Below are 20,205 nucleotides of genomic sequence, written 5' to 3'. Positions count from 1 at the left end.
CTTAAACTAATTTCGATGGAAAGTGTCTTATTTTATTAAGAGATGTCCCAACACTTTAGTCCACATACAATAGTTTCCATTTTAACACGAGACAGCAAGGTTTAACAAACAGTTGGAATTTAGCGACAAACCTTCATTCGTTTTGTTTTAGCACCCTGCAGCTATAAATCCTTGTAGAAAAATTAAAGTTCAATATTCTACTGTATTTTGCATCTTCCTCAAACTACCTATTTTACCAAATGGATTCCTGTTCTTATCATTTTTCCTTCCTAAATTTTTATTTTACATCCATTCATTTTCTCCACATCTTTTCCAAGGATCAGCTCAAGCAAAACATTTCAATGTCTTTTTTTGTTCGGAGCATGATTTCTGTATTATGGTGGGGGAACAAAATATATAATTTTAAAATACAATATAATCAAATATATAACACATTTTAGAAGATAGAATTTTTTATTTAATGTCATCATTTGACAGTTTAATGTTGCATCACTGAATTTTGGGTGTTAGGGAAGAGAAGTTTTGCATTCTGGATTTATTGCCATCGTATGTGTTTTTTAATGGAATCAACAAAATGGTACAATTGTTAGGAAATTCATGAAGTGCATAAAGGCAGCATAACTATATATTCCAATGCATATGCAAATATGCACCGTAGACACCAATCACCAATCCTTATGAAGCATGTAGATGTGCACTTGGGCCTCATTATTCCGGTTAATATGTGCAGTTAGATCCAATCGTTGGTATGATAAATCAGCTGACCTGCAGCTGCATAAGTTATTAAAGTCTTTCCAGACTTTATATCAGGAGAAGCTGTTAAATGGTCTGTCCCATTCGGCCTGGTTCCTTACTGGAAAATTCAGTCCCCTACTGGGACCCTGCAGAGATATGTTATCTCCTGGGGCACTTTCTGCGTCACATACCATGTTATGTGAGCCGGGCACGTCTTGTTCTAATGGAACATGTTTAGAGTTTGTGTCTTTCACACTGATGCTTTTACTCGGACACAGGATTGGCTCAATCCCACATATGGCCCCATCCATCAAGGGTGAATTCCCTGACTCAAAACAGCTACCCCTTTCACCGATCCCCAATCCAAAACTTTGAATCATATCCATAACTGACGGTGCGGAAGGACTACTTGGGGTCTCCTCTTCTATAAGACTCAATGTGGGCAAAATATCCACCAACTCTGCCATCTCCATTGGGCGGATGACCTCAGAGATGCTGGAGGGAAAGAGCTCCGTCCCACTGAAGGATTCGGGTGCATCCAAAGCTGCAAACCCCACTTCCAATGGTCCAACAGCAGCAGACTCGAGTCCGGGTTCAAATAAAGTGCTCGCGCATCCCAATTCTGACTGGCCGATGCTTGCCATATCCACAATTGATTGGACACTGATGTCCACAGGGTACCCTCCCTTTGCAACGCCTTCCATTAACATCAGTGCGGCCTCCTCAACGACAACCATATTTCCTGCTGCAGAGGAAACTTCGGCCGTGACAACATTTGGTAGAGCCATGTTGACAAAAGTCTCTGAAAGGGAGAAAAATGCAAAAGAATTAGTGAGTATTGTCAATTGCTATTATTTCAAATATACATTTTTTTTAATCACAAATAACAGAATAGGCTAAGATACATTTTTCAGGGTGTAGACATAGCTAGGTAGTCACTGGCACTCAGTTCTTTTATCGTAAATGAATTTGAATCTGTCTCATACTGAAAATGAAACATCAGCGTCCACATTTTTACCTGTGGTGGCCCTTTTTGACTGAAGCCGAAGAGGCCACGTTAGTCTGGCAGTTAATCTTTCGTTCTCTTCCTCAGTATCGGGGCATGGCGGAGGGTCTCCGCCCATCACCAACCCAAGGGGCACTGCTCCCACCCACTGCTTGGACCGAACGCACTGCAGACAATCCATAATCCAGCGGGCATCTCGCCACACCACATCCAGACGCTGAAGAAATAACATGAGATAAACCCCTTGAGCTGCAACATCTTGTTTACATGAGTTTACGTTCCACAAAACACCACTTGAGAGTTTATAGTATTTTATTTATTTATTTTTAAATCTTACATGGGATAGGTCGGTGACGTGGTTAAGACGATCTCGGGCCACTTGCACTTCCCTGCTGTCCAGCGCCTCCCGCAGAGCCTGTTGAGCCAGGTGAGTGTCCAGCTCCAGCCTCACCCAGGCCTGGCAGTACTGGGACACAAAGTCCCGCTCATACGTCCAGAGGTGAACTATTTAGAAAGAGGTGAAAGGAAGTTTAAATTACTGAAATAAAGCAGTCTCACTATTAATTAGGAGACTTTCATGTATTATAAGAGTGGGAATTCCCAACAGGGTTCAAAGAAGGAGTCGTTTGTTAGATTATCAAGGAAGGTCAAACCTCCATAAAGATTTACCGGATTTATCTTGAAAAGGTTTTGTGCTAATTACACTCTCTCAATCTGTGGGTTATTCAATTTGTTTTTCAAGTGCTGAACGCTTTCTTTACAGAAGGAAACCCATTTTAATTAGTATTCATGACATGTTTCCTACATGAAATAACAATAAAAGGAAAAGCAACCCAAACAGTTTCTTAACAAGAATATGTTCTACGCAGTCTCACGAGTTAAAACACGACATTCTGATTAATATTGTGTTTATGAAATGTGAATTAAGCAACAAAATGTGCCCTTTTTGCTGTCGACTGGAAAAGACATCATAGTTGCTTCAGGTTTATATAACGACCAATCATGGCTCAGAAAACAGGTGAGCTATGATTGGTCATTACCTGAGCCCTTTAGCTGACAGAAAGTGACAAAATGGCCGCCCCCTGCTTAATTTGTATTACACAGACACAATATTAATCAGAATGTTTAGACTAGTTAAGGCACATAGAAAATATTATTGCAAGTCGTTTTTTGGGGGGTTGACTTCCCCTTTAATACAGTAAACGATTTTACAACTGAGGCACTTTTGTTACAGGATGAATCTCTATTTGGCTTTCTCTACTTAGTTTGAAAAACGCAAGAGAAATTAAGAATCTGTTTAGTTGTGTTGTTAACCCACCCAGCTCAAAGATCTGCAGGGGCATGGTAAGGCCGGCCTCTTTGGTTCCCAACAGAGGCCAGTAGCTGGAGCTAAAGTCTTCACTCGGAGGAAGAAGCAGCAGCATGGACACTTTGTCTCCTAACTGCAGCAACTCTCTGGTGTATATGCCGTACTGATAGGCCTGTCATAGATACATGAAAGTCGTCGTTATAAGAATAGGGTGAAACCGTTTGATCCTAATCACATACTGTAAATCACTTGTGATTGCTGCATGTCTACTCTAAGGTCAAACATTTTGTGTTCTAAACTGTAAAAATGTGGAGTTTTCTTGTTCTCCCTCTGCTTGCCTCACTTTCTTCTGGTTTCTTCTCACAGCCACGACACTAAATGAATTGATGACGAGTGCACATATGTGATCATGGTTGTTTATCTGTTTGTGCCCGATGTTTGACTGTCAATCAGTTCAGTGTACTCTCGGCATGCGTGAACTCAGCTAGACGGGACTGGTTAGGTGGTAAAACGGATGGCTGCTTAAATTCAAGTTGTCAATTGGAGTTTACCCTGTAGAGGGGAATGTTGAGCTTTGTCAGAAGATGTGAGACCGCTGCTCTCAGGGACCTGATGAACTCCACCAGGCTGCCATTTTCTTCCAAGTTGTCATCCTTGCTGCCCAGTAGGTTCTGAACACCGTCACTGGTTGTCTCATAAACATTGCTCTGGAGCCACGCCCACTCTTCTCTGTTACCATGCAGTTGAAAAGAGAAAGAGTTAGCATAGATCCTGTGCTACTCTAATAACATATTATGGATTAAGGTAGTGATGATGAAATTCCAGAGCATATTTAGCAGGACTTGATTTCCTTTTGTAGGATTGCAGGTACTACCTAGAAGACTTGCCTTTTGGGGTTCGGAATTGCAGTTTCCTTTTATGCTTTTACAAGCATTCATAACATTGAATCACCAATAACATGAGCTCGGCCTATAACACATCTTTATAGCATACGATCAAGGTTGAAAATCTGATGGGATATTTTTTTAGTCAATATTTTATGAATTGATTAATATATAAAGGTGAATTTACGATTTTAATTTAATGAGTGTTACCTGGTGACGTGGGCGTTGTGTCTGACCCGTGTGTGACAAAGTAGATTGGGCAGCCTTTGAGGCACCAGAACCCTGATCTGTTCCACTGAGCTCCATAATTTCAGGATGCCCACATACAGACCCGATTTGGCCCCCTGATTGCTGTGCCTGTGGTAGTCCATCTTCACCTTGGAACAAAATGGATAAATTGTTGGTGAATTCAAGTGGTGTTTATTGCACGTAATGTTTTACTGCCTCAGTTTAGTGTTTTTTTCTGCTTTAGCTCATTTGTAAGCCGGCAGCCAGATGGCCACAGTTTAAGTCCCACTGTGGGCAAAAATTCGAATTCTCGGAGAGATGCTAGTCTGCTTGCCAGATGTTGTTAAAGTGCCCTTGAGCATGGCACTGGCACACACAGGTGCACGGTGCCCACTTTACAGCAGCCAACTTTATATCATCCACAAGTGGAGATCTTGCAGTTCCATATAAATATACTGTTTGCGCACAGATTTCAGCGTGTGAGCCTGTGTGAGTCCTCACATGCACTGAATTTAAAGGGCATGAGAGAAGATGCACTTTCAATTGGCCAAGAATCAAGTCAGCTGTGTTCAGTCCCACAAAGCGCAAACGCCCGTTTGTAACTGCGCCCGTCTACGAAAACACCAAAAGTATGAAAACTCTACTCACGCGCACAACTAGACTGCACTTTGTGCAAGACTTGTGCTTAGCGCCAAAAATAATCTCTGCGTGGATGCCAACATGTGTGTGATGTGGTTCTCTGAATAGCGGACAAAATAACTTCTACAGAAGAGAGTGAGTTGAATTCCCCCTTGAGGGAACATAGTTTAAAAAAATATTTAATTTGGTTTCTCAAATCAGTTTGTTATAGGAAAACATTGCTCGACTCTGTAGGACAGAATATTTGCATACACCTGCAAAATGGGGGAAAAAAAATCTTAAATATAGCACTCAATTTTTTTTTTTTGCCTCGAATAGCCTAAGGAAAATATTAAATAAGAATAAATTAACATGTATTGTTAGTCTCTCTCTCTCTCTCTTTGCAAACAAGCCTCACCCTTAAATGTTCATAGAGCATATCCATAGCTGTAGGTTCAGGCAGTAAAGGAGCTCTGCGACGGTTCTTTTCCAGGCGAGCCAGAGGCATCCACTGCAGGGGAGGCTCAGGATGGCTTGAATTAGAAACAGACAAAAGCATCTATGTATTTAATGTATCCACACAGTTAGGAGTGAGATTGAGTCATAGATTTGAAAATAAAACATCAATGTTAATTTGATTTGTATAGCACATTTCATATGGCAAGCATAAACTCAAAAAAAAGTCCCAAATTGAGTTTGCTGACTAAATATTCTGATTGTCTGGTTGGAATCAGCACTCACCTGATAGCATTTGGGAACTCCTTTAATGTCACGAGTAAAATGTTTCCCTGTCGGTCTTTGAGAGGTTCGTAGTACACTTGGCCGAGGTCCATGGTCCCCAGGGAAGACTGGGAGCAAAGCATAGCAATTAACCTATTTGAATGCTTTTTATGATACAGCAATTAAACGTCCTACCTGCAGCTGGGAGACCGCTTTTAAAATATTGTGCCTGTTCTGTAGGAGGGATGAGGAAGATGAATGAGCAGAGGAGAGTGCTTGCTGGAGCCAAGGCACTTGCTGCCACGCACAGGACAACTGTAGCAAAATAGACGACATCCGTTTTAAATTGCAGTTCGTGCATGGCGCTAGATAACCTACGTAGTGAATAATTGATAGGGATAAAAAGCTGGCTAATGAATGCATTGCAAGAGAGATTTATTGTACCGTACACTGACGAGCGACATTATGACAGCTTGCACAACTTAAATGAGATTTAATACAACTGTTGTATGAAAAAAAAAGTGTTTACAGGAACAATGGTCAGGTTTGCACGACGCCGAGGCATTCGTTTGAGAGAACGTCTATTATTGTGATTTGCATTGGTTGATTACTTTGGTAACTGCAGCTCTCACTTCAACACAGTCCCATTACAACACTGCACTTTCAACCCCAAAATAAACACATTTAAAATAATTTTTTATTGAATGTGCCATCTAAACTGAATATTATTATATGTGCCAAGGTAAGACCAGTGTTAGTTTGTGTGTTTTGTTTATTCATCAGAATTTTTACACGAAAGTCACACTGGCAGTTCCAATGGAACTTGCGAGTAGGCGGTGAAAATGAACGTAAAAATTAATTTTGAAACTCCTAACGTCAGGTCAGATTTTCAACCTTAAGTGCCCTGCTAAAACATGGAATTAAAATAAAAAAAAAATATATATATAATTCAATGGTCACAAGCACACTTTGTAATGCCACATCACAGGACTTGATGTTTTGAACAGAAACCTCACACAATTTGACACCACATCACAACCTCTCACTGCGTGCAACAGATGTCGATGAGAGTATAGTCTCCAGTATATGGATGTGTAGAAAACACTGTTGGCAGAAATTGCATGCCATTAGGGAGACACTATCTTGCTTTCAGGCAGTAGCGGCAAATGTGTTACATTGATATTTTTCGCCTCACCCTTGAGTGTCTTCTCAAGTCTTTTTTTTTTTTTTTAAGTCTGAATGTTTTATATGGCTCTTGTATTGGATCTCATTAAATGATGTATGTGGTCATAATATTGTCGGTGGTATATGTTCGCGGACGTGTTCCCGAGGCGCTCACCTTGGCAAACCAAACAAAGTTGTGAGTGAGAGTGGTTGAGCAGCACTGGATCTCCACCAGTGGGAGTTGATCTTCAGCTGTCACCAGGATGTTTTCCTTGTGGTAGAACACAGTTGCTAAGTACACGCCCCTAATAGAGAGAGAGAGAGAGAGATAGTGAGAGAAGGAGAGAGAGAGAGAGAGAGAGAGAGATATCTCATACTGTTGTAGTTAACATTCGAAAGGTTTCTACTTTTTTCTTGATCCAGTTTTTATTTTTTGTTTTATCCTTGCCCGCCTGGGGGGTTTAGATCAGGTTGTGTCAATAATCTTTGCCAACTGTATGGGCTGTGAAACCCTTTGAGACTCTTTTGTGACTAAAGGCTACATAAGTAAACATAAGTTGACATCAAAACAGTTTTGATTGTCACAACATCAAACACTGTTATTCAGTGCTTTGACCAAATTGCTGCACAAGTACAACTAGTTAGTTAGAATCTATAACAGGTCAGGTGTGGGCAAACTACGGCCCGGGGGCCACATGCAGCCCCTTAGACACTTTAATCCGGCCCCCCGAATTTGAAAAAAAAATTAAATGAATAAACCTTGTTAATGTTTTATTTTCTCAATACTGTGGTTTTTCAAATACATATATTATTGTAATGCATTTGTTCACTTTCATTTAAAATTATTTTTTTTTTTTTTTTAGTTTACCAAAACACTCCATCCATCTGCTCCTGGTCCAGCCCCTCTGCCAAATTTTAGAACCCATTGTGGCCCGCCAATCAAAATGTTTGCCCACCCCACTCAGTGCTCTGAGATAAGCAAGCAAGATTAAGGATTACCTCTGTAGGAGACGAACAAATTTGGTGGCAGACTGGAACAGTTGTTTGATGCTCCGAGACATGGATAGACGCTTCCTGGGACTCTGGGCTTTCGGTTTCTCTGTCAGGTAGTGGAGAGGGAATGACTGACATGAGTCGCCTTTCACTATGACTAAAAGATCTCGGAGGCATATGCCAATCGTACCAGCAAAGGTTTGTCGGTTGGTTTACCTTTGTAGTCTCCTCGGTTGTGAGGCTCTCCGGCGTCTTCCAGAAGCTTCCTCACAAGGGCTTCATGGTTTCTGTATTGCGACTTCACACCATTGCATTCTCGCCAACCTGTATAGGAACAGAACCAGTTACGCAATGAGGGAAATTCATTCACTGCACTTATCGGTTGCTTGCAGTGAAATCTCAATGCATTAGAAAATTAGACCAAAACAAATTATTTCAAAAACTTTTTTCACCAATAGTACAACTTATAGTGTATAGTGCACATGGGGAAAAAATCTTTTTGAAACTAAAAATAACTGAAATAATGTGGTTGTGTAAAGTGTGGACGCCAACTTCGTATTATTTGAATTTGGCTTGGTTCAGAATTAACACATTTAAACTAAAAAACTAAGATGGCAGCAAGCACACACCCGCTACCATTTAAAGTGCATTTGAGTAAACCCAAATAAATATTACATATTCTAGTGTGCTTTTTCTTACATGTTTTTTCTCTTTGTAGCAGACTCCTGAAGATTTCGTGCTAACACGGACTGCCGTTTTGAACTCGCCATCATTGCATCCACCCGGTCTGAAGCCTCCTGCACTCTTTTTTTTTTTTGTTTTACATCACAAAAACCTTATAGCCACTTAAACTGATACATCACTAACACAATTATTAAGAATCGTCCTTTTATTTTTAATTTAATTATTTTTGTCATAACTGTGTCCTAATCATTGTGTGGCATCATTTCTCAATAGGAAAATTATTGCCAGCAATGAAAGTTAATTCAACCTCACAGCAGCAATGGCACAAAGCCCACAGTCATCGTGACATTTTCTAAGCCTCCTCGTTTTAATAATTCAATCATCTCCCCGCTACGTGTTGAACCTACCACTGTCACATCAAGGCTGATGGCAACCTATACAAGAGGCGAAAAATAATAGAGCCTTTCGGAAAAAAAAAAACTCTTCAAGGTTAAACATACTTACTGGAGGGAGCAGCACTGACGGGAGTAGAACACTGAGGCGGGCCCCATCCTTTCACATTGTAGGCACTCGCTCTGACAAAGTAATGAACTCCCTGCGTTTGAAGAGGCTCCAAATTATTACATTGCATGAAGTGGATGAAGCGTCAATTTCAAGATAAAGAAATCACTTTCTTTGTAATGTTATTGGATTAAATATGGCAGATCAGTGTTTATCAAATAGAAATGAGTATAATACAGTAGGCGATAATGATAACTTCAATTTATTTTGTGTCAATCCTGTGTTGATTATACTATCCACACCTGATTAAAGGGACCACTCACAATACTGTAAATCCCACTCCATCGCCATGGTTACATTCCAGAAAAGCCCAGCAATAAACGAAATCCGCGATATAGAAATGCACCCTCGGCATGTTATTATAGCAGTCACGTTATTTGCTACATGTCTTACAGCAATGAGTCCCTGGATACTGCAGGAGGGATTCTTGGTCTCTGTAACTTGAGTTGAGCCAAGGATGCGCTTGAAGCTTGCCGATGTGCTCCATTCCACTGTCAAGTCAAAACAATCCCACTGACAGATTATTCTCTTTTTACTGTAGGGATTAGATTTGAGGTTTCAGTGCCTTGGGTAAGGATACATTATTCTTGATAGTTTGGTATTTGTGCAGTTGGAACAACAATGTATCAATGGTAATAATGAATTGTTTAGGTCGGCTTGAAAAATGATGAACCAGTAAATTTTTGGAAACATTTGATGGGAGGTTCAGCGCGCCATTGGTGAATGTGACTAAAACTTGAATCAATTTGATAATTGGATATTTGCTTCATGAAATTGGATTATTTCCAACAATATATTCTCTTCTTTTTGTTTGTGTTTTGTTTTGGATTAACTGCTTTTACCAGATTTCAGCCTCTATTTAAGCTCCTGTCTTGTCGCTCTAAACTGCCCATTGTTTTAAGATTCTGTAATGTAGGACGATGTAATATAAATTGTATTAGCAGCAGCAGAATGTTTAACCAATTATCATTTAAAATCTGCTTCACGGTGCAGGGGTGAAAGTCATTTGAATTAGAATCAAACTGCTGTTTAAAAAAGATTCCTATGGAAGGGTTCTAACTTGATAACATTCCAGAATGTATCAGTCCGTAAAAACCTTCCAGGAAAATGTTTTCTTCGCAAACCTACCCTTGTGGCAGGTGATGAGCCCCAGGCCACCTTCTGGCTCTTTGATTGCCACAAATAGAGACGATGTGCTGGTCACCACAATGGATACTTGACAGGGAGGACCTGGGGGTTCTGGATAAAATAGCACTATTAAAATCGCATCATTCTCTTCATATTCTAGACACTTGTAGCATGTTTTATTAAAAGAGTAAACGTAACTTATTGTTAAATTGTTGACCCAGTTGTGCAAATACTACTTAATAAAATAAGTAATCGCTTTTTTATACACCCCTGGCGCACATGACGATTTGGTGTCTGAAATAGAAATGCTGCTGCTGAAATCAGGTCCAAGATGAGACGCAGGTGTTGTAATCCGATTTTGGTGAATTTGATCAAGGTGCAGGCTGACAGATGCCGCACTCAGGGCACGTGTGGTGGATGTCATCGAATTTCACGAACATGAACAACATGGGTACAAGTTGGTGTCCAAGTGCCCACTTCACAGTGGTGATCTGTGATCACTCTGGCCAACTTGACTTCATCCTGAAGTAGAGCTCTTTTTGCAGTTCCTTAGAAACGTACTTTGTGTTTGTCAATCTGCTGCGTGGTCTACAGCGATTTAGACCCATCATGCACCTCTCTTGTGCTGAATTCAAATGAAATGAGGGCCGCTTCCACTGGCCTGGAATCAAGTCAGCTGTGTTCACGCCCACAACGGCGCATATGCTAGTATCTAACTCTGTTAATCAGAGAAAATACCAAAAGAAGTGGGGCCCAGAATCTTTTTTTTTTGCACTCCAGGAGCTATCTTATCGAGAATTATTATGATTAAACAATTCACAATATTATTATGGTAGCCTCCAGACAAATTCCTCAGTGGAGTCGGTTTGCGCTATTCAGTATACTGTTTGACCCACAGGATTAAAGAGTCAGCTTCAGAAAAAAAAAACATTTTGGATTTTAGAATCCTGTTATACTGGCCAAGCAATTTTATAGTAGGCGAGAGAGCTTCATTTTATGGCATCTTAAAAGTTGAGTCTGGCATTTTTAGTCTGACAGTAACACCACAGCAATAAAACTGTCGGGTAATTGCTTGTAAGAGGAAAGCAATGGGGGTCAAGGCAGGGTGTCATACAGAGGATGCATTGGAAAAGCCTCAAGGATGAAAACAACTTTTTAGACTGACTGAGTAGAGGAGTTGCCAATCGGAAGAATTCAAGTATTTATTACAATAAAAAAAATAAAAAAAATGATAAAAATGCATGCAATGCCAAAAATCCTCAGCAGACCGCTGACTGACCTGTGTGGTGGAAATTCTCCTTCATCCGGCAGTAAAGTTGCAGTCTAAGGCTCCAGAGTCTGATTTGTCTATGGACATCAGCTTGTGCATGAGAACCAGCACCGGCCTTCTTCAATAACTCCTGCTTCTTCTCATCCACCCTTTCTTTCGCCAAGGTCACAAGATCCTCAAGCTTATGCGCCCATTCGTCTGGTCTGCATACTGGCAGTCATACAATAAAAAGAGATAGACCTTCATCTTTAATATGATTTATATGAACGTATTAAATTTCAACTTACCGGTCTTACCTTTGGAAATCATGGGTACAGATTTTGAACTGCGTAGACCAAACTGTCAGCAATGATTTCAAGTGTGAGTTATTTGTGTGTAATTTGGGCTTTTATTAGAGCTCAAGTACTGCCCGATTGGCTAATTAGTTTGCACCGAGAAGCGATTGGCGAATTCTTGTTTGAAGTCATGGAGCGCAGATTTTGGGTCAGGTTGATTTGGCTTTGTATAATGCATTTTAGTCAACTCCATCTGATTCTGTGTCACCTCCAGTCCATCCTTGTTCTGTCCCTTCTTCTTTTATCTGTGTTCGTTCATCTCTCTGTTTTTTTTTTCATTGAATTGAAATCACCCACTCATAGAAGACAATGGTCTCATCAGCGCAACAAATTCATAGTCACTTATTGAGCACTGCATTTGGTATTTCTGTACTGACATTAAAAAACAAAATTGTGCTTTAACGAGTTTTTGTTCATCATTTTGGTTGTAATTTGTTGTGGCGTTGAACAGCAGCAATGCATCAGTATGAGAGGTTTGGTCTATTTTATTTTATTTTTTTTTAAATTGATGTTCTTGGGCTGTACATTTTTTCAATATTAGTCAACTACTTTTCATTTCTCTACTTTGCTTTTAAATGTCTTAAATTCTTCAGATTTTTAAATGTCTTGAATTCTTTTGCCTTTAAATGTTGTTTCGTAACTACGTGAAAGCACATTGAGTTTACCTTGTGTATGAAATGTGCCATTTAAATAAAGCTGCCTTGCCTTGCGTCATGTTCTTGCCGTTTAGGTCAAATGGGTGACCAAATATTACAAATATCTCTCAAATAAACACACTACCTATATTTCGATGCAGCCCTTTTGTTGGTTTTGGATTTAATCGTGCAAGTGGTCTTAATGTTGCTGGTTTATTTCCTGTTATCAATAATATTGCTTCTTCTAAACACACCATGACGCTTCTAAACTATTTACTTACAAATTGGGTTATGCCTCGCTCCAGCCTTTACCAGCACATGGAGCAGGGGTGAATTATGGGTAAGGGCAGCCACATCCAGGGGGACAAGGCCCTGTTCGCTCACTCTGTTCACCCCCTTCTCTCGCTCTTTCACCCAGTCTCTGTCTTTCCTTTCTCCTCTCTCCCACAGGCTTCCACTTCCTCCTCCTCCACTTCCTCCTCCTCCATAGGTGTTGTGGATTCGAGACAGCAGACTTTGTACTGCCAACGTGTCTTCATTCTCCACCGCATCCCACAAGGTCTTGTACTAAGGTAACAATAAGATGGTCAAAGGTGAGTATAGTGACAGTTGAAGTGATTCTGTCTCTATTTATCACCACTAGGATGCAATCAAAAATATGTGGACTGAATTGAAAAGCAAAAGGTTGATTGATTTATCGAAAATCCATGGTAATGGTACATAGAGGCCAAATCAATTCTGTCACTGTCCAAATATTTCTGGATCTAATTCTATAAGAGGCAGAATCGGATATAATCAGTCTCGTATGGGAAAGTCAATGGCGCATACGCAGGATGGAATATGACAAAATGCTCCAGGTAACCACACCCCCCCTTAAAATAAATATCTTACAGCATCTGCAGATTTTCCAAGACGCTTGGGTGTGTCTGCTCCCCCACCGACCGATGACTCTCCTCCCCTTAGCCTGACTGACAGGTTTCTATAGATCCGCTTGGGTGAGACGGGACCCAAAGAGCGCCGGCGTTGGGGTGGGTTCCTCGTGGATACAGACATGACAAAGCAGGAGGAGAGAGGAGAAACGGCAGAAGGGGAGCAGGAAGATAGAATGTGACAAGAGTGAAGATGGTGATGTGACAGGTGAAGTTTTTAGTTCATAATTAAGAGTTGCTAGGACCCCCAAGTCTTAGAGAACAGAACCTGAGGGGGGAGACAAGATGGAGAAGTGAGGAAAAAGAATATTGAGTGGGATGAAAAAGGTGCGAACATCAAGTGTAGAAAGGGGTATGGAATAAAAAGAGAATACAAATGAGAATATACATTCAGCCTTGGACAGATTCATCAATAAAAATACATTTTCATCCAAAGACAGTGAGTAGTGATGGCGATATGTGAGCGGATGAATGGATACAATTTATTTTATATTTTCTGAACATCATTTTAGCTCACAAAGCAATTGAACGGATGAATGATTTCTAATTCCTCTCTGTATAATCATAACTGTCAGCAACCTTCTCTAGCTATATCCACTCTTCCTCATGTGCACATTTCAACTCAACTCAACTTTATTTATGCTTTAAAACAATCATTGCTGCATACAAATTGCTGTGCACGGAGTACAAATTAGTCATAACAAAGACAATAAACTCCATAAAACACCAGAACAATGCTGAGTTTCATGCTGAGTTCAAAAGCCGTAGAATAAAAATGTGTTTTATGACGGGTTTTAAAAATGGACAGAGAGGGGGATTGCCTAAAGTTTAGCGCAACTGGAGAGGACATTACAGTAGCCCAGCTGGTAACAAAGGCATTGATTATTGTTTCTAAATGAGGTTGAGAAGGCGGCTTTACTTTAGCCAGCTGCCTACAACGAAAACAATCTTTATTATCAGCAGCAACTTGCCAAGCCCGTTTAAAATCACTGTCCATTTTAAAACCCAAGTTTGAGACTGTTGCCTTTTGATAAGGCGTTCAGGGCCTAAGGCATGCCTGGGATGTACAAAAGGCACTGGGAGCAAAGACCATAACTTTCAAGAAATTCAGTGCCATCCAGGCATTGATTCCTCCAGACAGGACAAAAAGTGGCAATATTGAGAGGCTGTCCTTTTTGCTCAAAGGGACATAGATCTGACTGTCAGCCGCGTAGTAGCACGGCTGCTCAGCACAGAGCGGAGCTCTATATGCACATGTTTAAACCGTCTCAGTCTTGCCGCTCCAGCCTTGTTTTAAGATCTTTCAGTCTGTGTGGTCCATCTGATGAGCTCAGTCTCAAATAGAATCTTAGCATTTTCGAGTCGGTCTTGCGACCTTGCTATAAGTGCGCCACAGATCTCTTCTCACCCACTCCTTCCTGGCTGAACTGAGGTTCTTCACCTCTTTTCCACACTCATTTTTAAATTGATGAATACATCGCTGTGAGTGCAATCTGAGGACTGAACATGAAGGTTGATGCCAATTCAAAAAATACACAACAGACGGTACCTGCTTGGAGAGTACCTGCATCTGCCGGGATGTGGGCATGTGACAGCAAAGGGTGATAATAACAACCACTGTTATTGGTATCATTCTCTGTTTGTTTATTATGTATTACATCAGCTCTGAAATGCTGACGAGGCAAGTGGGAGAGGCGGATTAGCTTTGAGGCATCACAAATAAATGAAGGCAAAGCATGTGGGAAAAGAAAAAGATGTATGCAAATTGTGCTTCAGCGTATAGCGCTGACATGAATAGTGTGTTAATGCATGCTTAGAAAGGAGCAGCAATGACTCATGACAAAAAAGCATCATGAGGCCTTTGTGGTTTTGCATGTGAAAATCTGTTGCATCTCTGCATGTGGTGACAGGCTATGTACTTTTTCCGTCTCAGCTGAAAGCTTACATGTTGCATGGGCTGTCAAAACTGTATTCCGGAGGTCGAGTACAAATATAATTGACTTTTGTTTTCATCCGTCTAATACCCCAGGAATAGATGCATTATTTTACGGAGCGTTCTGTAGTAATGTAAACTTTAATGAATGAATGAATGAATGAATGAATGAATGAATTAATTAATTAATGAAAAAATAGGGCATTAATGATTTCAAACTTTCACCCAAATGTAACAAGAATTGAAACTACTGTATCTCTCTCTCTGTATCAAACACACGCCTCGTCCGCAAGCAAATACAGAGGCAGCTCTTAAAATGAAGCCAATGCAATGAGATGGCATTACAGCAGGGATGTCAACCTCATTTTTGTCACGGGCCACATTGAGTTATGATGTCCTTCAGAGGATTATTATGACTGTGAACCCATATTAATATATCATAAGCCTCATTCATAATAAATTGATTAAGAACTACTTTTGAAATCAGACACTAGTTAAGACTGTTTGTTCAAATATTATTACATTTGTTTTTTTTTTAAATGGTATAAATAACAAAAATTCTTACAATGTCTTAAGATTTTTGTGCGCACAATTTGCTATATTGATATTTTAGCAAGAAACATGACATCAATGCATGTACACAATTTGATTTTGAAATGATGTGGTGGACCGGATCTAGCCCGTGGCCCTTGAGTTTGACACCTGTGCATTACATTATCAGTGTTGCATAGAATAATAATTTACAATCTCTAATTGTATAGCGTTGCATTCGGCTGCATCCTTATGTTTGTGAATAAAGACAAACGGATGATGTCTCACTATTCTAAAAAGAAGAGATTTAACTTGCTGGTGTTTCATGTTAATTGTCATTAGATGAACTGTTTATGTTTGTACAAAACATAAGTAGTGTGTTTTGCATTGTGTTCCTTTACTGGACCGTATGTGAAACAAGCCATGAATCAAAATCAAGGCACGTGCCAAAGTGTGACTGTTGGCATACTGTGAAACTTGCGGCAATTATATTCATGTGGTTTCACCTCAATTTCAAGAGTAAGACTTGGAGAAATATAGTTCCCTATAACTACCTATATAGCAGCATCTCTGTGATAGTTGTTTTAGTTGAAATAAAGTGTTTGCAACTAGAATGCAAAGTAGGAAATGATCATTAGTACATTACTTCCAGTTTGATTTAAAGAAATTCAACAGGTCGTAATCGGAACCGCAAAGGATTTTGTTGTCATGCTTACCTTCACATCATTAAATTCCAAATTGCTGCTTCATCATGCTCATTTTTGAAGAATAAACATCTTTCGATCAGATATAATCCATGTCGATTTAGAACTTGTCCTCTGTGCTGGTGAGATTTACCTCAATGCATCTCGGTGGTGAGAGCACACTCATATGACCCTCCTCCTTGATGGGCCGGCTGGCCTTCCTCCGGCTCATATAATCTCAGCTACAAGCTCTGTGTGGAACTTGAGTATAGGTTTATGCAGTCATTGTTTATTCATTTGAATTTGAAACATTTATTTCTGTTTATATTTTTTCATTTATTTTACAAACTGATATTTTTACGTATTCATAAAAATACAATTCTTTGACTAAAAAGATGTTGAACAATTATACAAACATCAGTGGAAACACTACATCAAATAATGTAATGATTATGTGACAAAACGTACTGAGGTGACTGGAAAGAGATGAAAGATGTCTGGTGTTGCACAACAGGAAGTGGCTCACATCAGGCATAGTGACAGAAAAGTTAAGACATTAATTTGCACATTTGTTTGCTTGTTTGGCTGCCAGCTGAATCCATGCATTTTTATGTTTTGTTGGCCACATAACATATTTCTATCACTGTAGCCACAGAATAACAGGTGGACTCTGTTCAAGCACAACTATAGAATGTGAAATATTCCTTCTGCCTATCGGCTGTTACAAGTCTTTGACCACTTCCTGTACAATAAAAATGCATTCAGAAAGGTTGCATATTGTGAAATCAAACAAATTTTTACACTAACTACTTGTTTACATTCTCACATGGATATGAATCGGGAATCATAGATTGTTTGTTTTTCTTGGAGGAAATTCAAAAGACTATATAGTATTGTAATGTATAAGATGTGTTTTAAGCAAAGGGGATTGCATTTTAAAATGATGTTTCTGGTAGTTACATTTTGTTGTCAAGGAATGGCAAAAGGGTCCTTCGCAACAGTTATATCTGTTGGTCTCTGATACATTTATTTTCAATCACGTAATTATTAAAACAATAGTATTGTTCCAATTAATTTGGTGGAATATTTGAGGTCAGAGGTGGAGATGTATTATTATTACACATTAGTGAGTTTTCCTATACTTACCAGCGGATTTGGGGCTAATGCTAGCATTTAAAGTCTGACTTTTTTTTTAAAACTCCTATACTAATGAATTATACATCATACGTCTTTGGTGAAGTGATGCGCCTTATTATTATATTTAAATAATTCATTTGGTATTTATTTGTAAAAAACAGCTTTTGTTCATATCGATAAAGTTTCGTGTTCAAAAATGCGGGTCTTTTGCGTACCAGCTGTTAGCTCGCTAGCATTAGCTTTATTACACAGTACGGTTTGTTGCTTCTGTTCCAGAAAGGTACCGTAATTAAATGTTCTAAAATGTCAAGAGTAAAGAGTTGTAGATACATTGTCAGGACAGAAAAACATAACTAAATAACATGACTTTTTTTAATACTATTGTAGTAGCTAGCTAGTATTAGCTCCCTTGGATTGATTGCGGCAAATTAGTTAAACAGGTTGCAACACTCACAATTATTTTGCAGATAATATTTCTTGTTGTGTTTTGTTTTTGTCAGTGCACGATTTAGAGGCTGAGATCACCCAAATGGCAAACAAGGACATTATATATGACAAGATCCACTTCAGGCACGACTCAAGATGGAGGGGGCGCCTGGGCCCTGCAGAGGGAGGAGGGCTCCTTCTCTGCCTGGCTTGTGTTATTGAAATGCTGGAAAGTGACGATATTTCAGTGAGTAACGTTTGATTTTGTTGTTTTCAGAATAAAGACCACCACCCCTCCCAAAAAAGGGATGATTTTATCGGGATTTTGTGAATTTAGTGACTATGATGAGAAAAACTTCCAAAGGTCACTGAAATATCTTGAAATTCTTCAAATAAAACTGGTCGGGACGCAATGATTACATGAACATAATGAGAAACAGAATGCACAGGCTTAAATTTTTTTAAAATAATTTGAATCTGAGAGACGAAATGTATAAGGAAAATCCAAAACGAGTTTGGGAAGATGTCATTTGGACAGATTAGACAAAACTTTAGCTTTGTCGCAATTCGAATCAGCTGAAAGAACACAGTAATCTTCATGAAAGAAGCTTGGTTATGTTCTGGGGGGGGTGAAATCTGTGGAAGGAGCTGAAACGTGCAGTTTGGTGAAGACACCTTTCAACCTGAGACAGCTGGAATAGTTTGCTCACAAGAGTTGGCCCAAAAAACCTGGCTAATTGTGCATATTTTTATTGATAATCATTTATGGCATGCGCTTTTTGATATTCGACTTTTCCGTACCTTGCGCTCTTTTTTTCACAGTCAGTCAGGAAGGCTTATGCTCTATCGGCTGTCTGTGGGTTGCTAAAGTGTTCTCCTGGGGCTTTGAGACAATTGCTCCAACAAGACCACCAAGTCTCCATTCAATTTATAGATTCTCTACTGGGTAAGAAACATCACTGCACAGAGGTGGGCATCTAACAATACTAATTTGGTTGTTAACTTAGATTATTTGTTCCTTTTCCTGTATGCAATGTTGGCGTCTGTTATTGAGTAAATCAGTTCATGAAACAAAGATAAGCAAATCATGTCCACCACAGGAAGGCCTCACCATTTTTGTTACGTTGCTGATTCAAAGCCCGTTATCATTGCTCTATCCACAGGGATGCTTCACGCTATGGTGGACCCATCCACTCTAGAAAAAGTGGATCAAGGTAAGGAGCAAATGTGTACAAGCAAGCCTACATTACTTTCACAGAAACATAAATGCAATTTTCATAACTTGGAAGTGTAATTGTAACAGCATAGTAGTGCATGACCAATATTCCTCCACTGTGCTCTGACAATTATATGTCCTTATATTGTAACAATCACATTAGCCTGCTGTGTGCCCATATTTCTTAATCTTTTATTGTTGACCCCTCGGTGAACTAACAGTTTTTAATGCAGAGCTAGAAGTTCGAATACAAATGACAGAATGATTTTATAGCGGCTGTTTAAGAATGCCTCAGGGGAAACTTTGATGTAGTACTGCACTTCTCTTTGAACTTGGGATATGTGAAGAGTTTGAAATTTATTTGACGTCAACTCATAACAAATCAGTTTATTATAATGTGTTTTGGGCAAGAAAAAGAAGAAAAAATTAAACAACTTTATCACCCATAAACCCAGTTAGGTGAGATGTAAATAAAATCATGTACAATTTCTATAGCTGCGTTTCAACTCATCATTGTTGATATTATCAAAAAAAAAAAAAAACAACCTATACTAACACCGCAATGGCAAATAATGGAAAATAAGGGACACATTAGGTCAACACTTATAATATATGATGTAATTGCTTTGTACATGACCAAAAACATTTCTCTGAATGTCTTGTTCAGTTCTAGTTCTGTTGCTGGTGGAGCTCCAGAGCGAGCTGCCATTACACTATGTTTTGGATCAAATAAACAAACAGGTAAGAAAACAACTCACATATTTCGAGAGGATAAAATCTCCTTATATACACATGCAGCATCACGTTTGCATCCAACAACACATTTCTCCTACAGTTATTCAGTAAACTCTCCTTGCTGCTGTTGTGTAACCTTTGGAGGGAGTAGTGGTAAAAACGGCATCAGCCAACACTGCAGGTGGAAAATAGTAAAATCGATGACAGAAATACAGAACACAATTCACCTTATCATAAATGTGCATGAATAGAAGTGTACTGAATGCATGTTCCTGGAAAGTGAGGCAGACATCATTTTATGATATATTGAATCATTATAAGTTATTCAAAACGTTGCTATTGATT

At 39.4% G+C, this 20,205-nt stretch overlaps 2 protein-coding genes across 2 annotated transcripts in view; one reads left to right on the top strand and one right to left on the bottom strand.

Annotated features, from left to right (window-relative positions):
- Nucleotides 1-10: 10 nt before the first annotated feature.
- Nucleotides 11-16,561, bottom strand: LOC148322841 (ankyrin repeat and fibronectin type-III domain-containing protein 1). Its single transcript, XM_088316353.1, has 19 exons — nt 16,380-16,561; nt 13,162-13,467; nt 12,552-12,837; nt 11,310-11,510; nt 10,031-10,141; nt 9,296-9,393; nt 8,846-8,936; nt 7,874-7,981; nt 7,664-7,763; nt 6,840-6,969; nt 5,696-5,815; nt 5,522-5,628; nt 5,199-5,313; nt 4,145-4,311; nt 3,602-3,779; nt 3,060-3,222; nt 2,079-2,245; nt 1,754-1,958; nt 11-1,537 (listed from the first exon to the last, which is right to left on the bottom strand). The coding sequence occupies exons 2-19, from the start codon at nt 13,321-13,323 to the stop codon at nt 807-809; spliced, it is 3,240 nt and encodes a 1,079-aa protein (XP_088172479.1). The 5' UTR covers nt 13,324-13,467; nt 16,380-16,561; the 3' UTR covers nt 11-806.
- Nucleotides 16,562-18,009: 1,448 nt separating this feature from the next.
- mei1 (meiotic double-stranded break formation protein 1) overlaps nt 18,010-20,205 on the top strand; it is a 30,180-nt gene continuing 27,984 nt past the window's right edge. Inside the window, exons 1-4 of the mRNA XM_088316351.1 lie at nt 18,010-18,156; nt 18,732-18,855; nt 19,073-19,123; nt 19,793-19,866. Coding sequence (XP_088172477.1) covers nt 18,013-18,156; nt 18,732-18,855; nt 19,073-19,123; nt 19,793-19,866 — 393 coding nt within the window. The 5' untranslated portion in view covers nt 18,010-18,012. The remainder of the gene's footprint in view (nt 18,157-18,731; nt 18,856-19,072; nt 19,124-19,792; nt 19,867-20,205) is intronic.

This window comes from Idiotropiscis lumnitzeri, chromosome 15, assembly GCF_059441095.1.
Source record: "Idiotropiscis lumnitzeri isolate Australia: NSW breed Sydney's pygmy pipehorse chromosome 15, RoL_Ilum_1.0, whole genome shotgun sequence".
Taxonomy (NCBI): Eukaryota; Metazoa; Chordata; class Actinopteri; order Syngnathiformes; family Syngnathidae; genus Idiotropiscis; species Idiotropiscis lumnitzeri.
The sequence above is the reverse complement of the archived record's forward strand: the minus strand, read 5'-3'. Positions and strand labels throughout refer to the sequence as shown.